At 39.7% G+C, this 18,070-nt stretch overlaps 4 protein-coding genes across 5 annotated transcripts; all 4 read right to left on the bottom strand.

Annotated features, from left to right (window-relative positions):
* Window positions 1-1,546: 1,546 nt before the first annotated feature.
* LOC106746363 lies at window positions 1,547-4,169 on the bottom strand. Of its 2 annotated transcripts, none has more exons than XM_014622923.1 (5): window positions 3,798-4,169; window positions 2,859-3,174; window positions 2,456-2,716; window positions 2,112-2,264; window positions 1,547-1,890 (listed from the first exon to the last, which is right to left on the bottom strand). In XM_014622923.1, the coding sequence occupies exons 1-5, from the start codon at window positions 4,079-4,081 to the stop codon at window positions 1,732-1,734; spliced, it is 1,173 nt and encodes a 390-aa protein (XP_014478409.1). In that variant the 5' UTR covers window positions 4,082-4,169; the 3' UTR covers window positions 1,547-1,731. The 2 variants fall into 2 exon arrangements, with proteins under 2 accessions (XP_014478409.1, XP_014478400.1); XM_014622914.1 differs by having other exon boundaries at window positions 2,859-3,162; window positions 3,798-4,096.
* A 1,037-nt stretch (window positions 4,170-5,206) lies between these two features.
* On the bottom strand, window positions 5,207-8,031 carry LOC106746380 (GDP-mannose 4,6 dehydratase). The gene is made up of 7 exons (XM_014622949.1): window positions 7,475-8,031; window positions 6,941-7,183; window positions 6,657-6,849; window positions 6,346-6,578; window positions 6,044-6,259; window positions 5,688-5,756; window positions 5,207-5,493 (listed from the first exon to the last, which is right to left on the bottom strand). The coding sequence occupies exons 1-7, from the start codon at window positions 7,526-7,528 to the stop codon at window positions 5,431-5,433; spliced, it is 1,071 nt and encodes a 356-aa protein (XP_014478435.1). The 5' UTR covers window positions 7,529-8,031; the 3' UTR covers window positions 5,207-5,430.
* A 586-nt stretch (window positions 8,032-8,617) lies between these two features.
* Window positions 8,618-9,861, bottom strand: LOC106746387 (forkhead box protein C2-like). Its single transcript, XM_014622960.1, has 2 exons — window positions 9,168-9,861; window positions 8,618-9,087 (listed from the first exon to the last, which is right to left on the bottom strand). Exons 1-2 carry the CDS (start codon window positions 9,765-9,767, stop codon window positions 8,902-8,904), a joined length of 786 nt encoding a protein of 261 aa, XP_014478446.1. The 5' UTR covers window positions 9,768-9,861; the 3' UTR covers window positions 8,618-8,901.
* A 1,704-nt stretch (window positions 9,862-11,565) lies between these two features.
* LOC106744656 (retinoid-inducible serine carboxypeptidase-like) lies at window positions 11,566-15,049 on the bottom strand. The gene is made up of 9 exons (XM_014619589.1): window positions 14,992-15,049; window positions 13,990-14,219; window positions 13,647-13,877; window positions 13,413-13,523; window positions 13,075-13,300; window positions 12,696-12,863; window positions 12,353-12,430; window positions 12,015-12,169; window positions 11,566-11,634 (listed from the first exon to the last, which is right to left on the bottom strand). The coding sequence occupies exons 1-9, from the start codon at window positions 15,047-15,049 to the stop codon at window positions 11,566-11,568; spliced, it is 1,326 nt and encodes a 441-aa protein (XP_014475075.1).
* Window positions 15,050-18,070: the final 3,021 nt, after the last annotated feature.

The following is an 18,070-nucleotide window of genomic DNA, read 5'->3' as shown; positions in this document are numbered from 1 at the left end:
TTTAGAATACATATTTAGTTTCTAATTTCTCGAAAATGATGTCGGGAATTATATTTCGAGGAGCTAAAGTTAGAATTTTTGCAAATCCTATTTATTGGATTTTGTGACAAATAATTAAGTTTTTCTATCCAATTAAAATAATAGAGAAATGTTCTATCTCTCGTGTAACGAATGCGATATAAGTAAAAAATATCTAAGATACTTTTACTTTTTTCGAATTTCTATTACAAACATTTGCAGTAATTACTTCACATTTACATATCTTATGAGCATTACGCGCGCAAGCTATTGAAAAAAATGTTACATAAACCTGAAGAATATATGTAAAAATGATTGCCTTCACGGCAAGTATTAGATAGAATGTTACTATCTTTGATGCGCATTAATTAGATCATAAATTGTATAATGTTATTTATATTACTCTGCTAAATTTTAATATAAAATGTAGAATAGCCTTGTTAAGCATCAGCATGAATCTTGTTGAATGAATGTTTAGAGACGAGATTACGTTATGTATTGTTTCTTTTTCAACAAATTGGAGAATTGTCTCTTGTAGAAAATGTCCCAAAAAAGTGCAAACCGACAGCGGAAAATATGTTGCGTGCGGATAAATTGTATAAAGATACTAGTAAAGATTTATAATCAAAGAACTATCGAATGCGTCAAAAAAATTCAAGAAACGTGGATAGACACTGTCATATCATATATAAGACAAAATATTATTTAAATAATGATTAAATAATAAAAATAGACGTAACAAATAATATATAATTTAAATGTTTAGAAGGACTTTGCCGTAGTGAAATTTTTATCATAGGAATACATTGCTAAGATATATTTAAAATTATAACTGAGGCAATGTCAGAAACGAAACGAGATTAAGACAGAGGCTTCATTATCCGAGATGAAAAAGTAAAATATTGAGAAGCCTTGATAGAATCATTGTGCTGCTGTTTCACGCCTTTCTTGGGATGTCCCACATACACATATATTGTGACACACCTTTAGTTCTAATATATAACATTAATATGCTATTTACAAGTACAGAATTGCGTTACAACCTGATATACATGGGCAAATTAAAAGATCGCTTGTATCAATTCCAATGTTCTGTTTATGATAATGGAAAAAATTGTTATGATGTAACGCGTGTTATACATATATAATAGCAACTAAAAGAGAATAATTGTAATTATGATTAATTACATTCCATATTTTTTATTTTCTGTAAACATATTACGACAAGAATAAATATCGGATTAAGTTGAAATTTATCGAGATTATTCCCAATTAGCTCTCGATAGCAAGTTTAACGTAAAAAAATGAAATACGACTGTGATTTCTAATCAGAGAAAATTACTGAGGAGACCCCAAGGGTTATTCGTTCGTGGTAAAATCATCCTGTATTCTTTCGATACTTATTGTCTCAGGTATTTCATTCATTCACTTCGCAATTACTCACATGTAGCTTTATCTTTGTATATATGTGTGTATGAATGAATGAAGGTGAAGGTTACGATGAGACTTTTAGCGGACAACTTGAAACTAGCGGTGAAATTCTTGTATATTTTTCCGTATATTTTTCTCCGGAGATACACAATAAATAGATAGTGCAATCCAAGAATTATTACGAATCATATTACAAATAATACTTTGCAGGGAGATAAATCGTTATGGCATCAAAAGTTACTCTATCACATGTACGACTGGCTCGCCATTAACGAATCATAATCAACAGCGTTTATTGCGTGCAACGTTCAGGCGCAAGCTGCGCATAGCCATAGCACGACTGAAATGTCGTTGTACTGGACGCTGAAGCTGCCCACTGACTAGAGTTGAATCCTCGTCGCACTCTACATTGCTTAATATAACCAACAGTACACCGACTACCTAAAATAACAATGAACATATCAATGATTGTCGCCTACTAAATCTTCACAAGAAAGCAATACAGTAGCTCCTTTATCATAAGATACAATTGTTTGAACAGCAATTTGCTTGAACGAGAGAATGACGTGAAAAGCTTTATTTAAGATCGGTGTAGGTGCTATGGTAGATTTAATCGAGGCAAGGGTGGAAATTGTGCACGTATTGTGAATTAGTCTACGTACCAAACAGACTATAATCAGCAACGTATAGAAATGTATACTTGTAGCTGGTAGTGACTCCACTTCCTTCAATGCATCAGCAGCATCGGAAAGGTCTGGTTTTAACTCCAGCGCATGACGCAAATGCACAGCTGCCTCTTGGAAATGACCGTACGCCTATAATCCGAGAAAAAGGCATCTCAAGGCTGGAGACGCGCAAATAGACGAAATCGTATGTACTCGAGTTAGATTTCATTCAGCTACTTTAGTAGTTGACTATTGCAGTATTCGATACTACATTATTGCGTTTTCTTAGAAAATACTTGGCATTACGACGCAGCTTTTGAATTATCCTTCACGTCATTCACCTTGAATATTTGTCCAAGTGTAAGATATTGTTCCCAGGCATTGCGATCTGGAGGTTGTAATTCTAGAGATCGCCTGGCTAAATATGTCGCATCATCCAAGTAATGCTGTACCAGCAATACTCTAGCCAGGTTTAAGAGCACCTCTGCATTATGCGGTGACACGGCAAGTGCTCTGCGAAAACATTCGATCGACTTTTGCGCGTCACCCTTTATACGCCAGAAATTCCCTATCTGGTTGTACAGCTGGACAGATTTTGGCTTCTGAAAATTAGAAGAGAAATGTAAAGAAAGAAACCACTCGCAGAGAATCAAAAATATATATATATCTTCGAGAAAGAGGAAGAAAGGATTTTTTTGTTAATAATAATTATAATGCGTAAATTGTGCATTAACAAATAAATACCTCTCTCTTTGCTTTCTTTAAGCGCCTCTCCAATAAGTCAATATCAACATCAACAGTCCTGCCACCGTTCTTCTTAAACATTAATGCTACATTTGGTTCTGGTATCATTGGATGTTTGTTTCTGTTTGCCACACCAATTAGATTGTCATAGTAAGTGAAGTTCACTGGTTTACCACAATCCAATATTATGTTGTCGCATTGTTGACCAGAAGCACATGTCACTTGTTCGTTGGATACTTGCGAGGGCAGGGGAAAAGACTCGCTGATATTTTGTGTGCCCTTCAACACGTACGACGAAAGTCGTCTGCCAAAGGGACTAAAGTTAAGGCTGTTTTAACACTGAATGAACAGCAAGCCACACACAAAATGTTAACTACAGAAAAAAAAAAAAGAAAATTATGTCACATAAATAGTAGTGCTTGTATGTGATAAAATTAAGAAATCTATGTAACAGGATCACACAATATAATAATATACAAAATAATATAAAATCAAAAGCACAGAGGAACTAAAATATAAAGGTACAGCTCAATATATGTTATAGGAATACATGAGCACAATATATTTAACTACAGGTAATTTCTTTCTTATCACACTTATCTTCCTAATCTACTTTAAGCAACAGTTGACAGATGTTGTAATATAAGTGTTCAACGATTCTCGGGAAATATATGAAAACATAAAAATGTTCATATAAGCAACATTTTTCAGATAAAAGGCAGCTGAAGCACACAGATTCTGTTTTTCTTTCTCTATACTACATTACACTTACTGGATATGAAATAAAATTAGCACAATAATTTAAATGTCGTGCAGAAAGAGGGTAAGAGAGGAATCGAAAGAAAGTACGAAAAACACAACTATGAAAAATTATGATATATGGATATCATTTTATAACCTGACAATCAAACCTGGCAATAATGACATGGTTAACTTTACCTTTCCTGGTGACCAACGAAGCCTTTACACTCTTGGCAGTATATCTGTACTTTCTCATGCTTTTCCGACGTCGCGGTTTTGCTCCAGCCTTGGCCATTGCCGGTAACCACACTGTTAGTCAGGATATCGAAGATCGGATCGTCCTCGACCGCGCTCACGAAGTCAGTTGTCTTCACGACTTTGTCAGCGGCGTTCAATCGCCAAGACGTCCGCGAATTCGTTAATTTCACTTGCAGAATCAGCAAGCAAAGTGCGTACCTTCCGTCGGCCCATGTCAGTCGCATTCTTCTCAATCCTGCCTCCGTTTGAATTGTTTACAATCTTGCAATCGAGGAGAGAGAAAGAGAGAAAGAGAGATGATTCGCACACTACGCTCTCTTTGATAACACGTATAAAGCCGGCAGCGCATAGTACTTGTTTTGATGTTGGATTGCTTACTTCTGAATGGGAATACTGCGTCCTGATTGGTGCACTTCCGAAAATAGATGGAAATACACCAATCGGAACGCAGTATCTGCAGCAATCCAGCACGAAACAAGCACCATGTATCGCCGGCTTTACATGAGCGTCGTAATGGCACGGTGGACAAGATACGATTGCGGTTATCGAGATATCGATACGAACGGTTGCGGATATAGGTGGCTCGAATGAAACGTCGAATGGAAATCGTAGGTAAAAATGCTATCCAATATTTCCTAGATCTTTTATTCGACATTTGTACGCGCAATTCGCTTCAGATCAAAGAATACGATTCAGTAGTTCGTTACAGCTGCTAGCAATATTTCAAAAATCGCAATCGCTGCAATGGTGGCGCGGTAATGGCGGATTTGAAATGTAGTATTTCAATATGGCTTCGGGATATGGAACGTGTTTCTTTCGGCCGCTTACGCATTTTAAACGTTTGTAAGTTCCATTATCAGATTTAGGTGTTGAAGAATGAGAATTATAAATTACAAGTTATAATTCAACGACAGCATTGTTGAGTGTGCATGTCACTGACATATTTTATATCCAATTTTCTTTCAGGAGATATGTCAAGAAGAGCGTCTAGAAAAACCGTTACGACATGACGGGTTTCGGGTTTTTTTCTGTTGGTGTATCTTGTCTGCAAGAGTTATTAAGGTATACATAACGGTTAGCGTATATTTTTTGAAACTAGGAGTCAAGGCGATAATAGCGCTTTAACTGCAATAGCAACAATATGCAATGTGGGAAACACTGTTGAGGTTTAGGTACTGCTAGTCAGATCTTATATTTCAGGTTGTCTCAAATTCATCTCTGGATGCTTTGCAGCCAGTAAAACAACTTGTACAGCATCTGAAGATGAATTTAGAGCGATCTTAAATATAAGATCTAACTATGAATACTGCTTTATAAGTGTGAAATAAATGTCAAAAACTTTCTTTCTTTATTTATTAATAATCGACATTTATACTTATAACAAAATTTTAATTACATTTCCGGCCTCAAATGAGATCCACATCAGGTATCAGGCATCGACAATATATCATTAGAAACTAATAGTCTTATTAAGACTTCAAGTTGAACTTGTTTAGCTCTTAAATACTGATATTTTATGGTAGCAAAATATTTTGAAAATGCATTTGGTTGTGCAACAATTGAAGCAATGCTCTTAAGCATTCGGGTTTTTTCGCATTAATTCCAAATCAAACTCCATCATATCTTTTACAAGATCCTGCAATATATATATTATTCATGAACATGTCAATTTACCTGACATTTACAAATTAACACAATAAATATTGATACCGTCACTATATAAATATTAATACTATCACACTATATAATATCAATACTATTATCATCTAAATATTAATACTATATTAAATGTTAAATACAATAAATGTTCAAATCAAATAAAAAACTTACCGTAAATGTGATTGTTGGTTTCCAACCAAATTTGTTTCTTGCTTTAGACGCATCACCCATAAGTATATCCTGTTCAAAGTAATCGAACGTAAAATATCAAATTTAAACTGTCGCAATTCGTGCAGACGAATGAATTAACGGTACCTTGAATACTCGCGTATATTTACGAGACCTCATGACACGCACATGTGATTTGTTCTTTTACAAAATAAAGCAATCGAACCATGCTATCAACTGTGTAAGCCAGAAAATAGGTTTCTTTTTTACATATTACAATGAAATTTGAAGGAAAGCATGCCTACACTGTTGATACCCCCCCCCCCCTCCCCCCTACGACTCAGAACGCATAATCTTACCACTTCAGTTGGACGGAAATATTTTGGGTTTATGCGAATTAGTATTTTTCCAGAATGTTCATCCCGTCCTATCTCATTTACACCTTCGCCTTCCCATTTAATTGTGCGACCCACATAATTGAATGCCACTTCTACAAATTCCCTGACACTATGCATTTCTCCTGTTGCTACAACATAATCGTCTGGTTCTGTTTGTTGAAGCATTAGCCACATTGCCTACGTTACATTTAATATAAATTATTATAAGAATTTTGAAGTATAAGTCTAATTAATTTAATGAGTGTGAAAATGGAGTTACAAACTTCTACATAGTCTTTGGCGTGGCCCCAATCACGTTTTGCATCCAAATTTCCCAATTCAAGCATATCCATTAGACCAAGATGCATTTTTGCTATAGACCTGGTGATCTTTCTGGTGACAAAGTTTTCTCCTCTTCTTGGACTCTCGTGATTGAATAATATCCCATTACATGCGAAGATGTTGTAGGCTTCTCTATAGTTTACAACGATCCAAAAACTGTACAGTTTTGCACATGCTAAAAAGAAATTTGAAAAATAACTTCTATACATTGTATACTTTTATATATTATTCGATGTATATTTGCGTCATTTACCATATGGTGAGCGTGGGTAAAATGGTGTTTTCTCATTTTGCGGAATTTCATTCACTTTACCATAAAGTTCGGATGTTGATGCATGGTAAAATTTTATAGACTTTTCTAAGCCACATGTACGTATCGCATCCAATAATCTTACTGTTCCTACTGCGTCTACTTCTGCGGTATATTCACTTACTTCAAAGCTTACCTGTAATAATAGCAATGCTAATATAATTTTTAGTTTAATGCATGAAAATGTTATACATGTATATTTGATATACATATAAATATATACAAACCATGACATGGCTCTGAGCTGCAAGATTATAAATTTCGGTTGGCTGTACTTGACTAATGACCTTGATCAAACTGCTGGAATCAGTCATGTCACCATAATGCAATTTCATTTTACCTTGACGATGACATTTTGGATCTTCATAAAGATGCTGAATGCGGCCAGTATTGAATGAACTAGCTCGCCTGATAATACCATGCACATCATATCCTTTTTCCAGTAAAAACTCTGCCAAGTAAGAACCATCCTATAGTAAACAATTGAAAACAATGTGAAATTCGGTGTTGTCTCAAGATGTAGAACAATTAGTAAGCGAGACTATTTCTGACCCGACATTTTTACTAAGGAAAGTTATCTAAATTTTTATCAAATGTCAACACATGCTATTTACATTAATTACTGAAAAGCTATAAATTATAAAGTCAATTAAAATGAAATTTTTCTATTCAGCTCTGTTCCATAGTATATTTATCAAGATTAAAATTTTCAAAAAAATCGTTTAAACTAAATTATTTAATTGTATACACCAGCAACTTACTTGCCCGGTGATACCTGTTATCAGAGCAACTTTTCTATTGTCACCGGTTGCCATATTGTTTAGTCACGTGTGAATAAACAGTAACGATCAATATTTAATTTTCTTTTATTTAATTTTTTTATTAAAAAAAACTATTATTCGACTATCTTTTCGATGTTTTTAAATTCATTTAATTCGTATGTGACTCAATGAACTTCATACATGTAACGTTTCCCAATGACACACTATATCGCACTGTGCTACGAGCGGTACAGTTATCGCTTCAAGTTCTTCTCGCAGCGATTTTTAGATAAAGAGTTTGATAATGTTATACTATGTGGCTAAAATGCTTTGGAACATCTAAGGGACCCTGCCTTGTGTAAAGTACTTGTCAGAATGTAGTTTAGTTTCTGATTGTAACACCAGAGTGCATTACATTTTCACATTCTTGTTTTTATTAATATTAAATATATAATAGGCATATAGTCTTAAATAATTATATCGTTGAGATTCGTAGTATTTTATGTTGTACGTGAGCCATTTTCACACTTTGAAAGCAAAGTGGTGAGAAGGTTATGTCGGTATTTCTATTAGAGACTGACGATCCAACTTTATCCGCTGCCATCTGCCGTGCGCAGAATGAAGCTGAAAATAAGACAGAAGCTGCGTTCCATTCGCGCACTCACGAACTGTAAACGTTATTCTATCTTTCTTTGATATGTAATGAACAATAAAGACAGAATGATGTTTACAGCGTATAAGCATCCAAACAGAACGCAGCCAGAACGAAAAGATGCTTTTTCACTCTACCTTACAACAAGAAGATGGTCATCTTACATCTATCAAATAGCTGTCAAATTATTATTATTATTATATCATAACAATATGTGATTTTTTTATTTTTGCCCGTCAATATTGTGTCAAGGGTATATCTGAGAAATTAAACTATGATTACAAACAACACGAAATTATATTATCGGCGATTATTAACTTACATATACATCTCTTAGTAAATTAAGATGCAACCAACGCTTAATATATCTTGAAAAGAGAAGGGAACAGACTTACATCACTTGAAAAATAAACGGCTCGTGTATACACAGAGCAGCCTGAAAGCTAACGATAACAGAATATGTATGTCTGGCAATAAATAATATTTTCAGGAAGCGACCCAGCTAGAAGTGACTCATCGAGTCGACGTAATTTCGATTGTCCCGACGTCGATTTGACCTCAATTTGATGTCGATTCGATGTCAATTTGATGTCGATTCGATGTACACTTCTCGTTGCAGAAAATGTGCGCTGACAAAAATGATACGATATAAGAATACGATACTAACTAATGTCACGATAAGACTTTTAACACGAGCGTTCGATGTCGAAAGAGAGTATCATTATTATATAATAATAATGTCACAAAAAAATGTTTTATCCTTAAGAAAGAAAAATTAGATTTGCGCCTCCCTTGTGGACTTCCGTAGGATGTTATCGATGCTGAACACCGTAGTTTTGGTAATAGCTCCCGAGGAATCCGTTGCATCCTTGACGCTCATCTGCTCGTTAATCTCGACGACTACGCGCTGCTGTTGCCGAAGCTTCTCGTGGTGCTTCGTCAGTCCGGGAAAAAATTGGGCCTGTAATCAGACAAAGCTGCGCCTCAATATCGCAACCGTCTCGAAACGTTAAGTCTTCGCTCGCAAACGATTCCTCGTACCGACGTTCCCTCCTTTTCTCGGGCGAGAATCCGCTGCTGGCGCCTTGTCCTGCGTCGCCTGTAATTGCCGTGCTCGAACATCTCGCTGGTGGACGGGTCTAGGGTCCAGTAGCTGCCTTTGCCGATCGAGCGACCGTCCTCGTCGTTGTCCGCGCCGGTCTTGTCCCGCGGCATCTTCACGAAGCAGTCGTTTAAGCTCAGATTGTGCCGAATGCTGTTTTGCCAGCCTTGACGGTTCTCCCTGTAGTACGGGAACCGGTCCATGATGAACCTGTAGATACCGGAGAGCGTCAGCCGCCGCTTCGGCGTGGAATCGATGGCCATCGCTATCAGGGCGATGTACGAATACGGAGGCTTTTCGTAACGCGGCGTCGTCGCCTTGCAGGCGATCGCAGGTATCGTCCAGGTGAACGGCGCTTGGCACAACGCCGGCCAGGAAGCGCTGGCTCGCAACATTCCCGGCACTACGCTCGCGTAGGCATGCTTGCTGATCGTCCTGCCGAGTATCTCCTCGCTCGCGGGAAAGGCGCACCAGGACTCGTAACACCGATCGTTCCTCGCGTCCAGGAAACCTCGAAACTGCGAATCGCTCGGCTGCATCGGGAATCCTCTTGAGCATCCGAGACGAAGGAAGCGCGTTCCGCTCGTTGTTGCGCGGTCACAAAGGGTTCGACTGCCTCGTTGTCGCCTGCTTATTTGCGGCAGGACGGTAAAAGCGAATACTGCCCCGAAGTATTCCAATTGTCTTCTTTGTTCTCCCTTTTGCCCTCGCGTGTAGAAAGAAAAATGTCAAATAACTCGGACAGTCGTCGCACAGAACAGAGTCGCGAGTCGCAGCGACCTTATCATCGAGACGAGGAAAAAGCGCGGACTCCAGCGAGACGTCGGCGTATCCAGTTCTCGAGGTAACGAAGGATGTTTAATTTGACACGAGAATCTCTAGAAGGCCGGTCCAACCCCGCCCATCGTGCTTTTCCAGGGAACTCCCTGGTTTACTCTCTTCCTTTCGCTCTTTCGTGGGGAGGAGGTTACCTATTCGGGACCGCACTACATGTTTTATTGCTGTTTACACATATGCTGTTTCAACACCCACGCCACGGCAGTAACCGCGCCAATATATAAACAATGTTGCGGTAATTATATCGGGGCCGAACGGTTTCTCGGAAGCTTCTTCTTCTTCTTTCTCCTCCCCCTCCGTCACCCCTCCTACTCCTCTTCTTCCTCCTCCGCGTTGAACTTCCTCGCGACCGACGCAGAGACGACTTTTATTCGTCGCGGAAGCTAGCGAGATTTCTGACGATCCAATTTTCAAACCGACAGCATGGATTCTTCTCGCTTCTCTCGAAGTAAAGGAGACGTTTAAACGTTGAATGTAATTAAAGAAACGCTGAGTTGATTTATTAAATTAATTTGTACGTTGAATTAATTTGTAGATAACACGATGCTCTCGAATGTGTTTTGACTTCGGTAACAATAACATTCTTGTGTAGACAATTTGTTGAATGATCATAATAGTTCATGACGCGAGGGTAAACGGTTCGTGTGATTCCTGATTTTTCCGAGCCGATTGAAGCGCGCTTGAGACGCGTTATGTCATGGATGCGAGATTGCCGCACCAAGATCGTTTTAAACAATAATAGCATTCGAGAGATGGCTAACTGCCGTTATTTATTCTTACTAATTCAAAAGAGAGATATACAGAGCGGAGTCTCTGTATTCTTTACATCTACCGATATAACTAATCAAAGAATTTGCTTTTCATTTCAGATCTGGCTGAACTTGTGGCTACACCGTGGCAATGATTGCCGGGAGTTGGTTGGATTAATGTGTTGTACCGGAGGATCCGGCTTATGCCGAGCAGGATCGGCTCGAAGGTAGGTTTCTGGCATTTATCAGCATCTTGCGATCCAAAACTAAGACATGATTGTCCGAATCAATTAATTTATGATCATAAAAAATTAACACATTTGAATTCACGCGTATCATTCTTATCGAGTCATCAAGTCTCGTATCTAATCAGCGATGCTATATCTTTGGCTTCAGAATGGCAACAGAATGTAGCCGGTCCTGAGTCCCCGGTAATCGGTGAGGCAAAAATAAAGATTTCGGTGGTGGGTCTATTAATTTTTTATGCAACGTAATATTTTACATGAAATCAATAATAGTCTAAACGTTACATGCATTACGTAATACAATGTTTCATGGGCGTTTAAATTGTGCGCTCATCATTTTGCGTTATGAATTTGCATGAGAAAAATCACGGCGCCGAGATACTTCAACAATACGATATTATTTAGAAAATATTTAAAGAACAAATGTCGCGCAGTACGCAGTGCGCGTTTATAGAATGCTTAGTTAGTGTAAATAAAAAGTAACAATCACACGCAGCAACTTTTGTTCAGTTGCTCGCGTTGCTCGTCAAGTCTCGTAGTATCACCGCCATGGCCGCTGGATTGTCCTTTGGTACCTGTGCAACACGCGTCATTTTTTAAATCCATTGAAGCAATACAGTTTATTAAGTGAAACTTGATAATTGCAATGTTCATTACATAACGCGCGTCAACAGAAATCGATAAATTTCGCGAAGCAATTATACAATGTTAGACCACACGTGCTCGTGTGTGCGTGTTACTTTGTAGCCGTGAAAAGAATTTATGATGGAACAATTCATCTTGCATAAGTTTGAGAATTAATATATTCCCTTGTGCCAAATATCTAACGCGCGTGTGTCGATTTCGGATTCTCTTTTGCGACGAATGAACCTCCCGGATATGGCTTGCGGCTAATAAATGCCGAACGAACACAAATAATAAAAGAGAAAGTGGCTTGGCGTACGTGCGTGCGTACCATATGTCCGGCTCTGTTGATCCAATACATCCTGAAGTTATCTTGAGCTTTCATGTAGCCCTCAATGATGTCGTCGACAGTGAACGGATATCTGACCGAGTTGTTCCAGGTGTTGGCGTTTTTCCATTTTAGTTTTTCCACCCATCGGAGAGTGCCTGTGTAACGCAGTGTCGGAGGGATTATACGAAAGCGATAGAAAAACAGCGTGACGAAAGAGCGAATAGCGACGGCCGATGTCAGAGTAGATAGGTACGATTTTTCGCCGATTTTCCACGGCTGTTCGGCCGTGAAAAGTCGCGTATGCGAGATTTCAATGATTACTCATTCAATCAACTTACCCGGCGTGTCAACGATTAAGTCCATGTGTCCGGTGTACACAAACACGTGCAAGTCGGTCTCGTCGAGTAACATCTCCACTGAAACGGAATACACTTACTTGATTATCCAATAAAAATAGAGTACCTGTGCGAAACGCAGGAAAATTTATTCGGATTCATTTATTCGTTGAAACTGATTCGGTAACTCTGGAACTGTCGACGAGATTCACACGCACTCTAGAGAACAATGTGTCATTAATCCACGTCAATTTCTTTTTCTTCTTCTCTTTCTTTCTTTTTTTTTTTCTTTTTACTTTCGCCCCGATATTTCGCGATGAGAATATTTCGTAGCCGAGATCTGTACCTTGGCGAGTGACGGGTTTCATGAAATCCTCCCTCAAGTACTCGAAAACCGAGCCGGACTGGATGCCGTGAGTGACTTGCAGACCAAGCGCTTTCTTTACCGCGCCATTCATCAATTCGTCGAGCGACAAAGACTCGAATTGAGGCCCGACGAAGTGTCGATATAAAGCTTCTGCAATTGGATACACAGACAAAATTAGACGTTTTCTATCGGCTCGAGTCGGAAGTCACTCGTGTGACTTCTCTTCTTTATTCTCTTTTCTACGAGAGTGTTCCACGTGAAAGGAAATTAACATTCTCTTCAAGTCTTCGTCGGAAATTATAGTTACAACTTGAACAATAATACGAACAACGTTATTTCGTGTTACGCGATTGTTTACCTCCGTCGAAGGACAATACATCCTGCGCCCTCAAGCTGTTCAATCTCGAACGTCTCATCTTCGTGAGAATATTATAAAAGTCGATGTTGTAAGTTTCGTCCAAAATAACATTTTCCGTGTGACCCCAATACTGAGTTGCCATTTTCCACTGGCCGGTCTTGACTTTTATTTCTGTCTCTTTCGCACTTTCGTCAATTCTTTTAAAACCTTTCGTATCGATCATACCCTGAGAGAGTGACACTTGTGTTAGTTTTAAAGGATTTATTTGAACTTTGTGAGCATATAGACCGTGAACTGTAGACGAAAATCTTAATAATGCGAGTATTAATACTACATACTGTGCTGAGTAAAAACGGTGCCCATGTCAGTACAGAATCGATAGGGGAAATCCATGCATCTCCGAGCGCGACTCCTTTCAGATTGCTCTTGATGGTGCCAGCCTTCTGAGCCTGTGGAATATTCGGTATCGCAATAGAGTTTGGGAAAATTGTTAGAAGAAATGATTATCTGTCCTGAACGCTCGTTAAAAATACGAATCGGTAAGATTAATCAACACTTCGCGCGTTTCTTACTCGATACCAGACGAGTGCCAATTCAGCGCCCATTTTTCCACCGTACGACTCGGTGGTGATGTATGTTGAGACATTTTGGAATTTTGGTAATTCCTTGTAGAAACCTCGCATGCACTCCACAAGATCTTTGGCGATCTGCGCGTTCGTCGTCGCAAATGCTGATATGGTGTCAACGTAACTGTAACCGGTCCCGACGGGATTGTCGATGAAAAGAACATTGTAGTCTTTGACCTACGGAAAATATATACATCGAAGATCATTCGCACAATTATAGTTACGGATTTTCATCTCAACAAGACATTCTGTAATGTCGTTTTTATTCTCCACGTCTATAATTGTTTACCCAAGTATAATTCCTCGGCTTCAAATCAGTATCCAGAGGGCCGAACTCCTCGAAATTCCCGAAGGACGTCGAAGATCCGCCTGGTCCCCCTTGCAACCAGATCACCAGCGGTTTGTCGTAATACGAGTTAACATCCGCCGTGGTGTAGTAGAGCCACCAGAACATATTCGCGAACGGACGCACTTGTACATAGCCCCATTCTTGTTCCCCAGGGCCGAATCCTTTTCTCCCTTTTGTCGGTGAAGGATTTTTGTTATTAGTAAGATAGATAATGAACAGAAAGATGGCGCGTGACGGATTGCTGTCAGGTTTTCGCTAAGATTTCACGAGATTCGCGCTCGTGAACTCAGCTCGGTTAGCTGTTGTTTCACCGAAAAATGTTGACTCGCAAATATGTATACGTGTATCTGCGAAAGCAATAGAGCTAATTATTATCCGCGTGTCTACCTCCTTTCTCTGATCTCTCGCGGAATCGCGGAATTGCCGTTGTTATTAATGCCGGCTCGAAAGTCGACGCGAAGACAGGTAGCCAAAGTGACATGCGTTTGCCGAGCCGTAAACCTAAGGTATATTTGCCGAGCTTTAAATGAAATGACAAAGTAAACTGTCGTGTCATTACACCAGGTGGATTACTAGGAATGTTATCGAGCGCCTCGGCCGGTTGCTCAGCTCCGCGAACTCTCGGCGGCGATAAATCTCGTGTAATAATATGTACGGCACGAAATTCAAACGAAACTATCTCGACACATAGCGCCAGGTATTCCACAAACATTCCGTATACTTGTTACCTCTCTTCGTGCACTCGAATATGATTCGATAAACGGTGAATCCGCTTTCACAAAAGTGACTTCGGTGGATTATGAAATCTCACTGAGACGTAACGTCCGTTTATTTCACCGTCAAAAATCAACTATGTTCATTGCCATGTTATTTCGCACGTGATAGATAAAACAAGAAGTTTGAATGTCGGGGGAAATATATACACCGGTCCGATGATCTTACCGATACTTCCGGAAATAAGGCACAGTATGGCCAAAGCGCGAATGAGCGGGCTCCGCATCGTGATATGCTTGATACGATTTCTCCCGGGAACCGATCAATGAAATTCTTAATATATACGCCTCTTTTATCTGCCTCTTAAATATCTTCTCGAGATTAGATACACCGGCGAAACTGCCAATAATAAAATAACTAATACTCATTGGTAACTAATGACAGTTCCAAATAATGCTGATTAGATATCTGAACGGCTACATGTTGTCGCACTCTCGATATAATATTTATAAGTAAACATTATATTGATATCCATTCTTCATTTTCCGATACATCTCTTGCCAGAGTCATACTTGTAAAATCATGACCGATGATTTATCAATAACCGTTATCGGGAATTCTAATTGACGAGACATGTATTTCTACTTAACGAGATATGTCGTGAACAAAATTAACCTTGAGGTACCGAAAAAAAAAAGCAAGACGTTTTTTCGATTTCAGCCAATACGCCACGGACCGTGTGCAATATTTTCAGCTGATTAATATCGGTTATCAGTAACGATTGATTCGCCGATTCACAAGCGTGTAGAGACACATGTTCGCGAAGGAGGAAGTGTCGCCGTCGAAGCGTTCGACTGCCTGCCCTTCGACGAAAAAAGGGGAAAGAGGGAAGGGAGAAGAAAAAGAAATACGTGTGTCAGTGTGGGGCAAGGGGGAAAGAAGGGAAGGAGAAAAAAAGAAATACGTGTGTCACTGGGCGATATCAGGGAGAGGCAAGGGAGGAAAGGGAGATGTGTATTTTTGTCTCTCGCGCAGCATACTTATTAATTTAATGTTCATTGTCATTCGTGAAATCGCGATTTTACGTTCCATCGACCTAAATTGACTTTCCGTGCTCGCACTCTTTAATGTAGTCGCCGAAGCACCGGGAAAGACGCGTCGGAAGCGCTTTATCTCCGGACATTCCTGTCCGCGGGGAAACGAACTGCTGCATTGCACGCGCGTCGCGCTCGAAAGAAAGCTCGTAATAGCGCGCGTACGCGGTCATCGGACGTTGCATCACAGTGAAAGCCGAAGAGAGAATAGACAGAAATATTGGCACTACTTCTAACGGTATTTAAAAATTCTCACTTGAGCGTCGTATATTATTCTCGGGAGGCTGTAAATTCTTTCTACCACGTTGTTGTGTTCCGAAAGATTTCTTCGGCCGCTCGCGCTACTCACGCATCTTCACACATCTCACGCAGTGCATAGATTACGCGTCGACTGCGGCGAATTGACATTCGTGCGACGCTACTTGAAACGCTTCTTGGCAGCCCCGCGTATACGGTATTCCCGACAGGTTTTTCGGTCTATCGTTCTACTCCGGAAATTATCTACGAGGCATGAAAAGGAGACTCTCTCGATACCTGTCGAAATCGGGAAACCACAGGTGTTGCGTTTCGCGCAGCCCATCTGCTTCGCCGGCGCGATTTGATAATCGGGTTGCGCGGCGAACGTACGCGGGCGAAATAGATACGCCGAGAATTTACGAAATTCACTACGCCCGAAATTTTTTCTTTTCAAGTACTTGGATCATTTTGATGCGGGGGAGAATCCATTGAGAATCTATCGAGAGATTTGAAAAATTCGAAATGAAGCCAACGACTTCGATACACCGCGAAGTGTCTTCTCGTGTCTGTTTAAATTGTAATAAAAAAATTTCAGATAAGATTATTGGAAAAAGGCGGATAACCGATGATATTTCTATAATGTGTGTCTTACAAAGATAATGGACGATACTATTGATGTAGATAATAATTGTTACAAAAGAGTCGGTTTTTATCATTTATATCTATCGTGTTGATTTGTAAAGAACTTTCGACGAACATCGGATATTTATTCTTTGGGAACACTCGCGGAAAGGAAAAGGAGAAGGAAATTATTGATGACTCAGCTCATTAAAAGTGATGGTGTTGATGCTGTTGCTATTGTACATTCGGATGTTGATAGTAAAAGTGATACGGCACATTAATCGGCGCACGTGCGAAATCTGTGAACGTGATTGAGCCCGCTTTATTGTGCCGATAAAATCCATGTTTTACGTTTGGTGGGCTCATTAACAGTCTAATTAAACATCGACGAGTGTCTGAGCAATTAGGTAGATCCATCAACGCATACATGTTCCGTACGGTCGAATCCAGGTAATAAAGATAATAGAAATAATAGCTCACAGCAGGATGTGTGTTTGTGCGTATGCGTTGGGGGAAAATGAAGAGATATGATCGGGGGCGAGCGATAATGAGAGGCAGCTGCATCAACGATCACTTGATCCTTAGAAGAAACGTGGTCCTCAATGCCGATGAGAGTCGGCGAGCCGTCGCGGGAAATATTCACAGGCTTTATTGTGCAAATTAATAATAGACAATGTTTATGAATATTCATGTTATTGCCATTGATATATCATTCCGTTATTAAAGTAATTCTTTCAAGCGATTTCAAAAGTCGGCCGCCCCATGGCGGTTGATAATATTTTTCAAGATACATACCCTCGCATCGGCTAATTCTTATGTGTACGACATAAATTATCGTTTCGCTAATTATTCTCCCGAAAATGTCTCAAATAGCGCGGTACCCGGCGCTATTTTAGCTCGTGTGAGAAAAGACTTTCTTCTTCCTGCGAATTCCATCGTGTTAGATTCCGCCGCTACGATCGTATTCGAAACGTAAAATAAACATGTTCAGCAAGCGCGAAAACATCACGCGCTGTTTGAGCAAACGTATTTTTGGCGAATTTTAATAGCCTGTTTATGTACGCAGGCGGTACAGATTGGGTCGAGCGCATCCTCGCGAACACGCCTTCTGGAAACGAGAAGTGCGAACCGCGCGGCCGTGACTGATGGATGTGGGGACTTTTTCGCTTAAAGTCGTTCCACCAATGACGCCGTACAAACGATGGAATTTCTTCGTACTTGGGACCAGATATTTTTATCCTTATTAGCATCCTTATTAATATCCTTATTAAGATATTGGACAAATTTTATATTACGCGCTCGAGTGAGCACGAGAAACGTGCAATGTTGGGGGAAGAGGGGGGGGGGGGGGGGGG

Source organism: Dinoponera quadriceps, unplaced genomic scaffold (genome assembly GCF_001313825.1).
Source record: "Dinoponera quadriceps isolate SergipeBrazil2010 unplaced genomic scaffold, ASM131382v1 scaffold120, whole genome shotgun sequence".
NCBI lineage: Eukaryota > Metazoa > Arthropoda > Insecta > Hymenoptera > Formicidae > Dinoponera > Dinoponera quadriceps.
The sequence above is the reverse complement of the archived record's forward strand: the minus strand, read 5'-3'. Positions and strand labels throughout refer to the sequence as shown.

What these genes read in the sequence shown, in the direction of transcription:
- LOC106746363 (XM_014622923.1), bottom strand. Translation starts at nt 4,081, where the DNA reads ATGCGACTGACATGGGCCGACGGAAGGTACGCACTTTGCTTGCTGATT. An exon ending in TTCGTTGGTCACCAGGAAAG is followed by an intron (nt 3,175 to 3,797) that starts GTAAAGTTAACC and finishes CCTTAACTTTAG; the next exon opens with TCCCTTTGGCAGACGACTTT. An exon ending in TAAAGAAAGCAAAGAGAGAG is followed by an intron (nt 2,717 to 2,858) that starts GTATTTATTTGT and finishes TCTAATTTTCAG; the next exon opens with AAGCCAAAATCTGTCCAGCT.
- LOC106746380 (XM_014622949.1), bottom strand. Translation starts at nt 7,528, where the DNA reads ATGGCAACCGGTGACAATAGAAAAGTTGCTCTGATAACAGGTATCACC. An exon ending in TAACAGGTATCACCGGGCAA is followed by an intron (nt 7,184 to 7,474) that starts GTAAGTTGCTGG and finishes TGTTTACTATAG; the next exon opens with GATGGTTCTTACTTGGCAGA. An exon ending in AACCAACAATCACATTTACG is followed by an intron (nt 5,494 to 5,687) that starts GTAAGTTTTTTA and finishes TATATATTGCAG; the next exon opens with GATCTTGTAAAAGATATGAT.
- LOC106746387 (XM_014622960.1), bottom strand. Translation starts at nt 9,767, where the DNA reads ATGCAGCCGAGCGATTCGCAGTTTCGAGGTTTCCTGGACGCGAGGAAC. An exon ending in GAGAAAAGGAGGGAACGTCG is followed by an intron (nt 9,088 to 9,167) that starts GTACGAGGAATC and finishes GTCTGATTACAG; the next exon opens with GCCCAATTTTTTCCCGGACT.
- LOC106744656 (XM_014619589.1), bottom strand. Translation starts at nt 15,049, where the DNA reads ATGCGGAGCCCGCTCATTCGCGCTTTGGCCATACTGTGCCTTATTTCC. An exon ending in TGGCACTCGTCTGGTATCGA is followed by an intron (nt 13,524 to 13,646) that starts GTAAGAAACGCG and finishes AATATTCCACAG; the next exon opens with GCTCAGAAGGCTGGCACCAT. An exon ending in TCAACAGAGCCGGACATATG is followed by an intron (nt 11,635 to 12,014) that starts GTACGCACGCAC and finishes CGTGTTGCACAG; the next exon opens with GTACCAAAGGACAATCCAGC.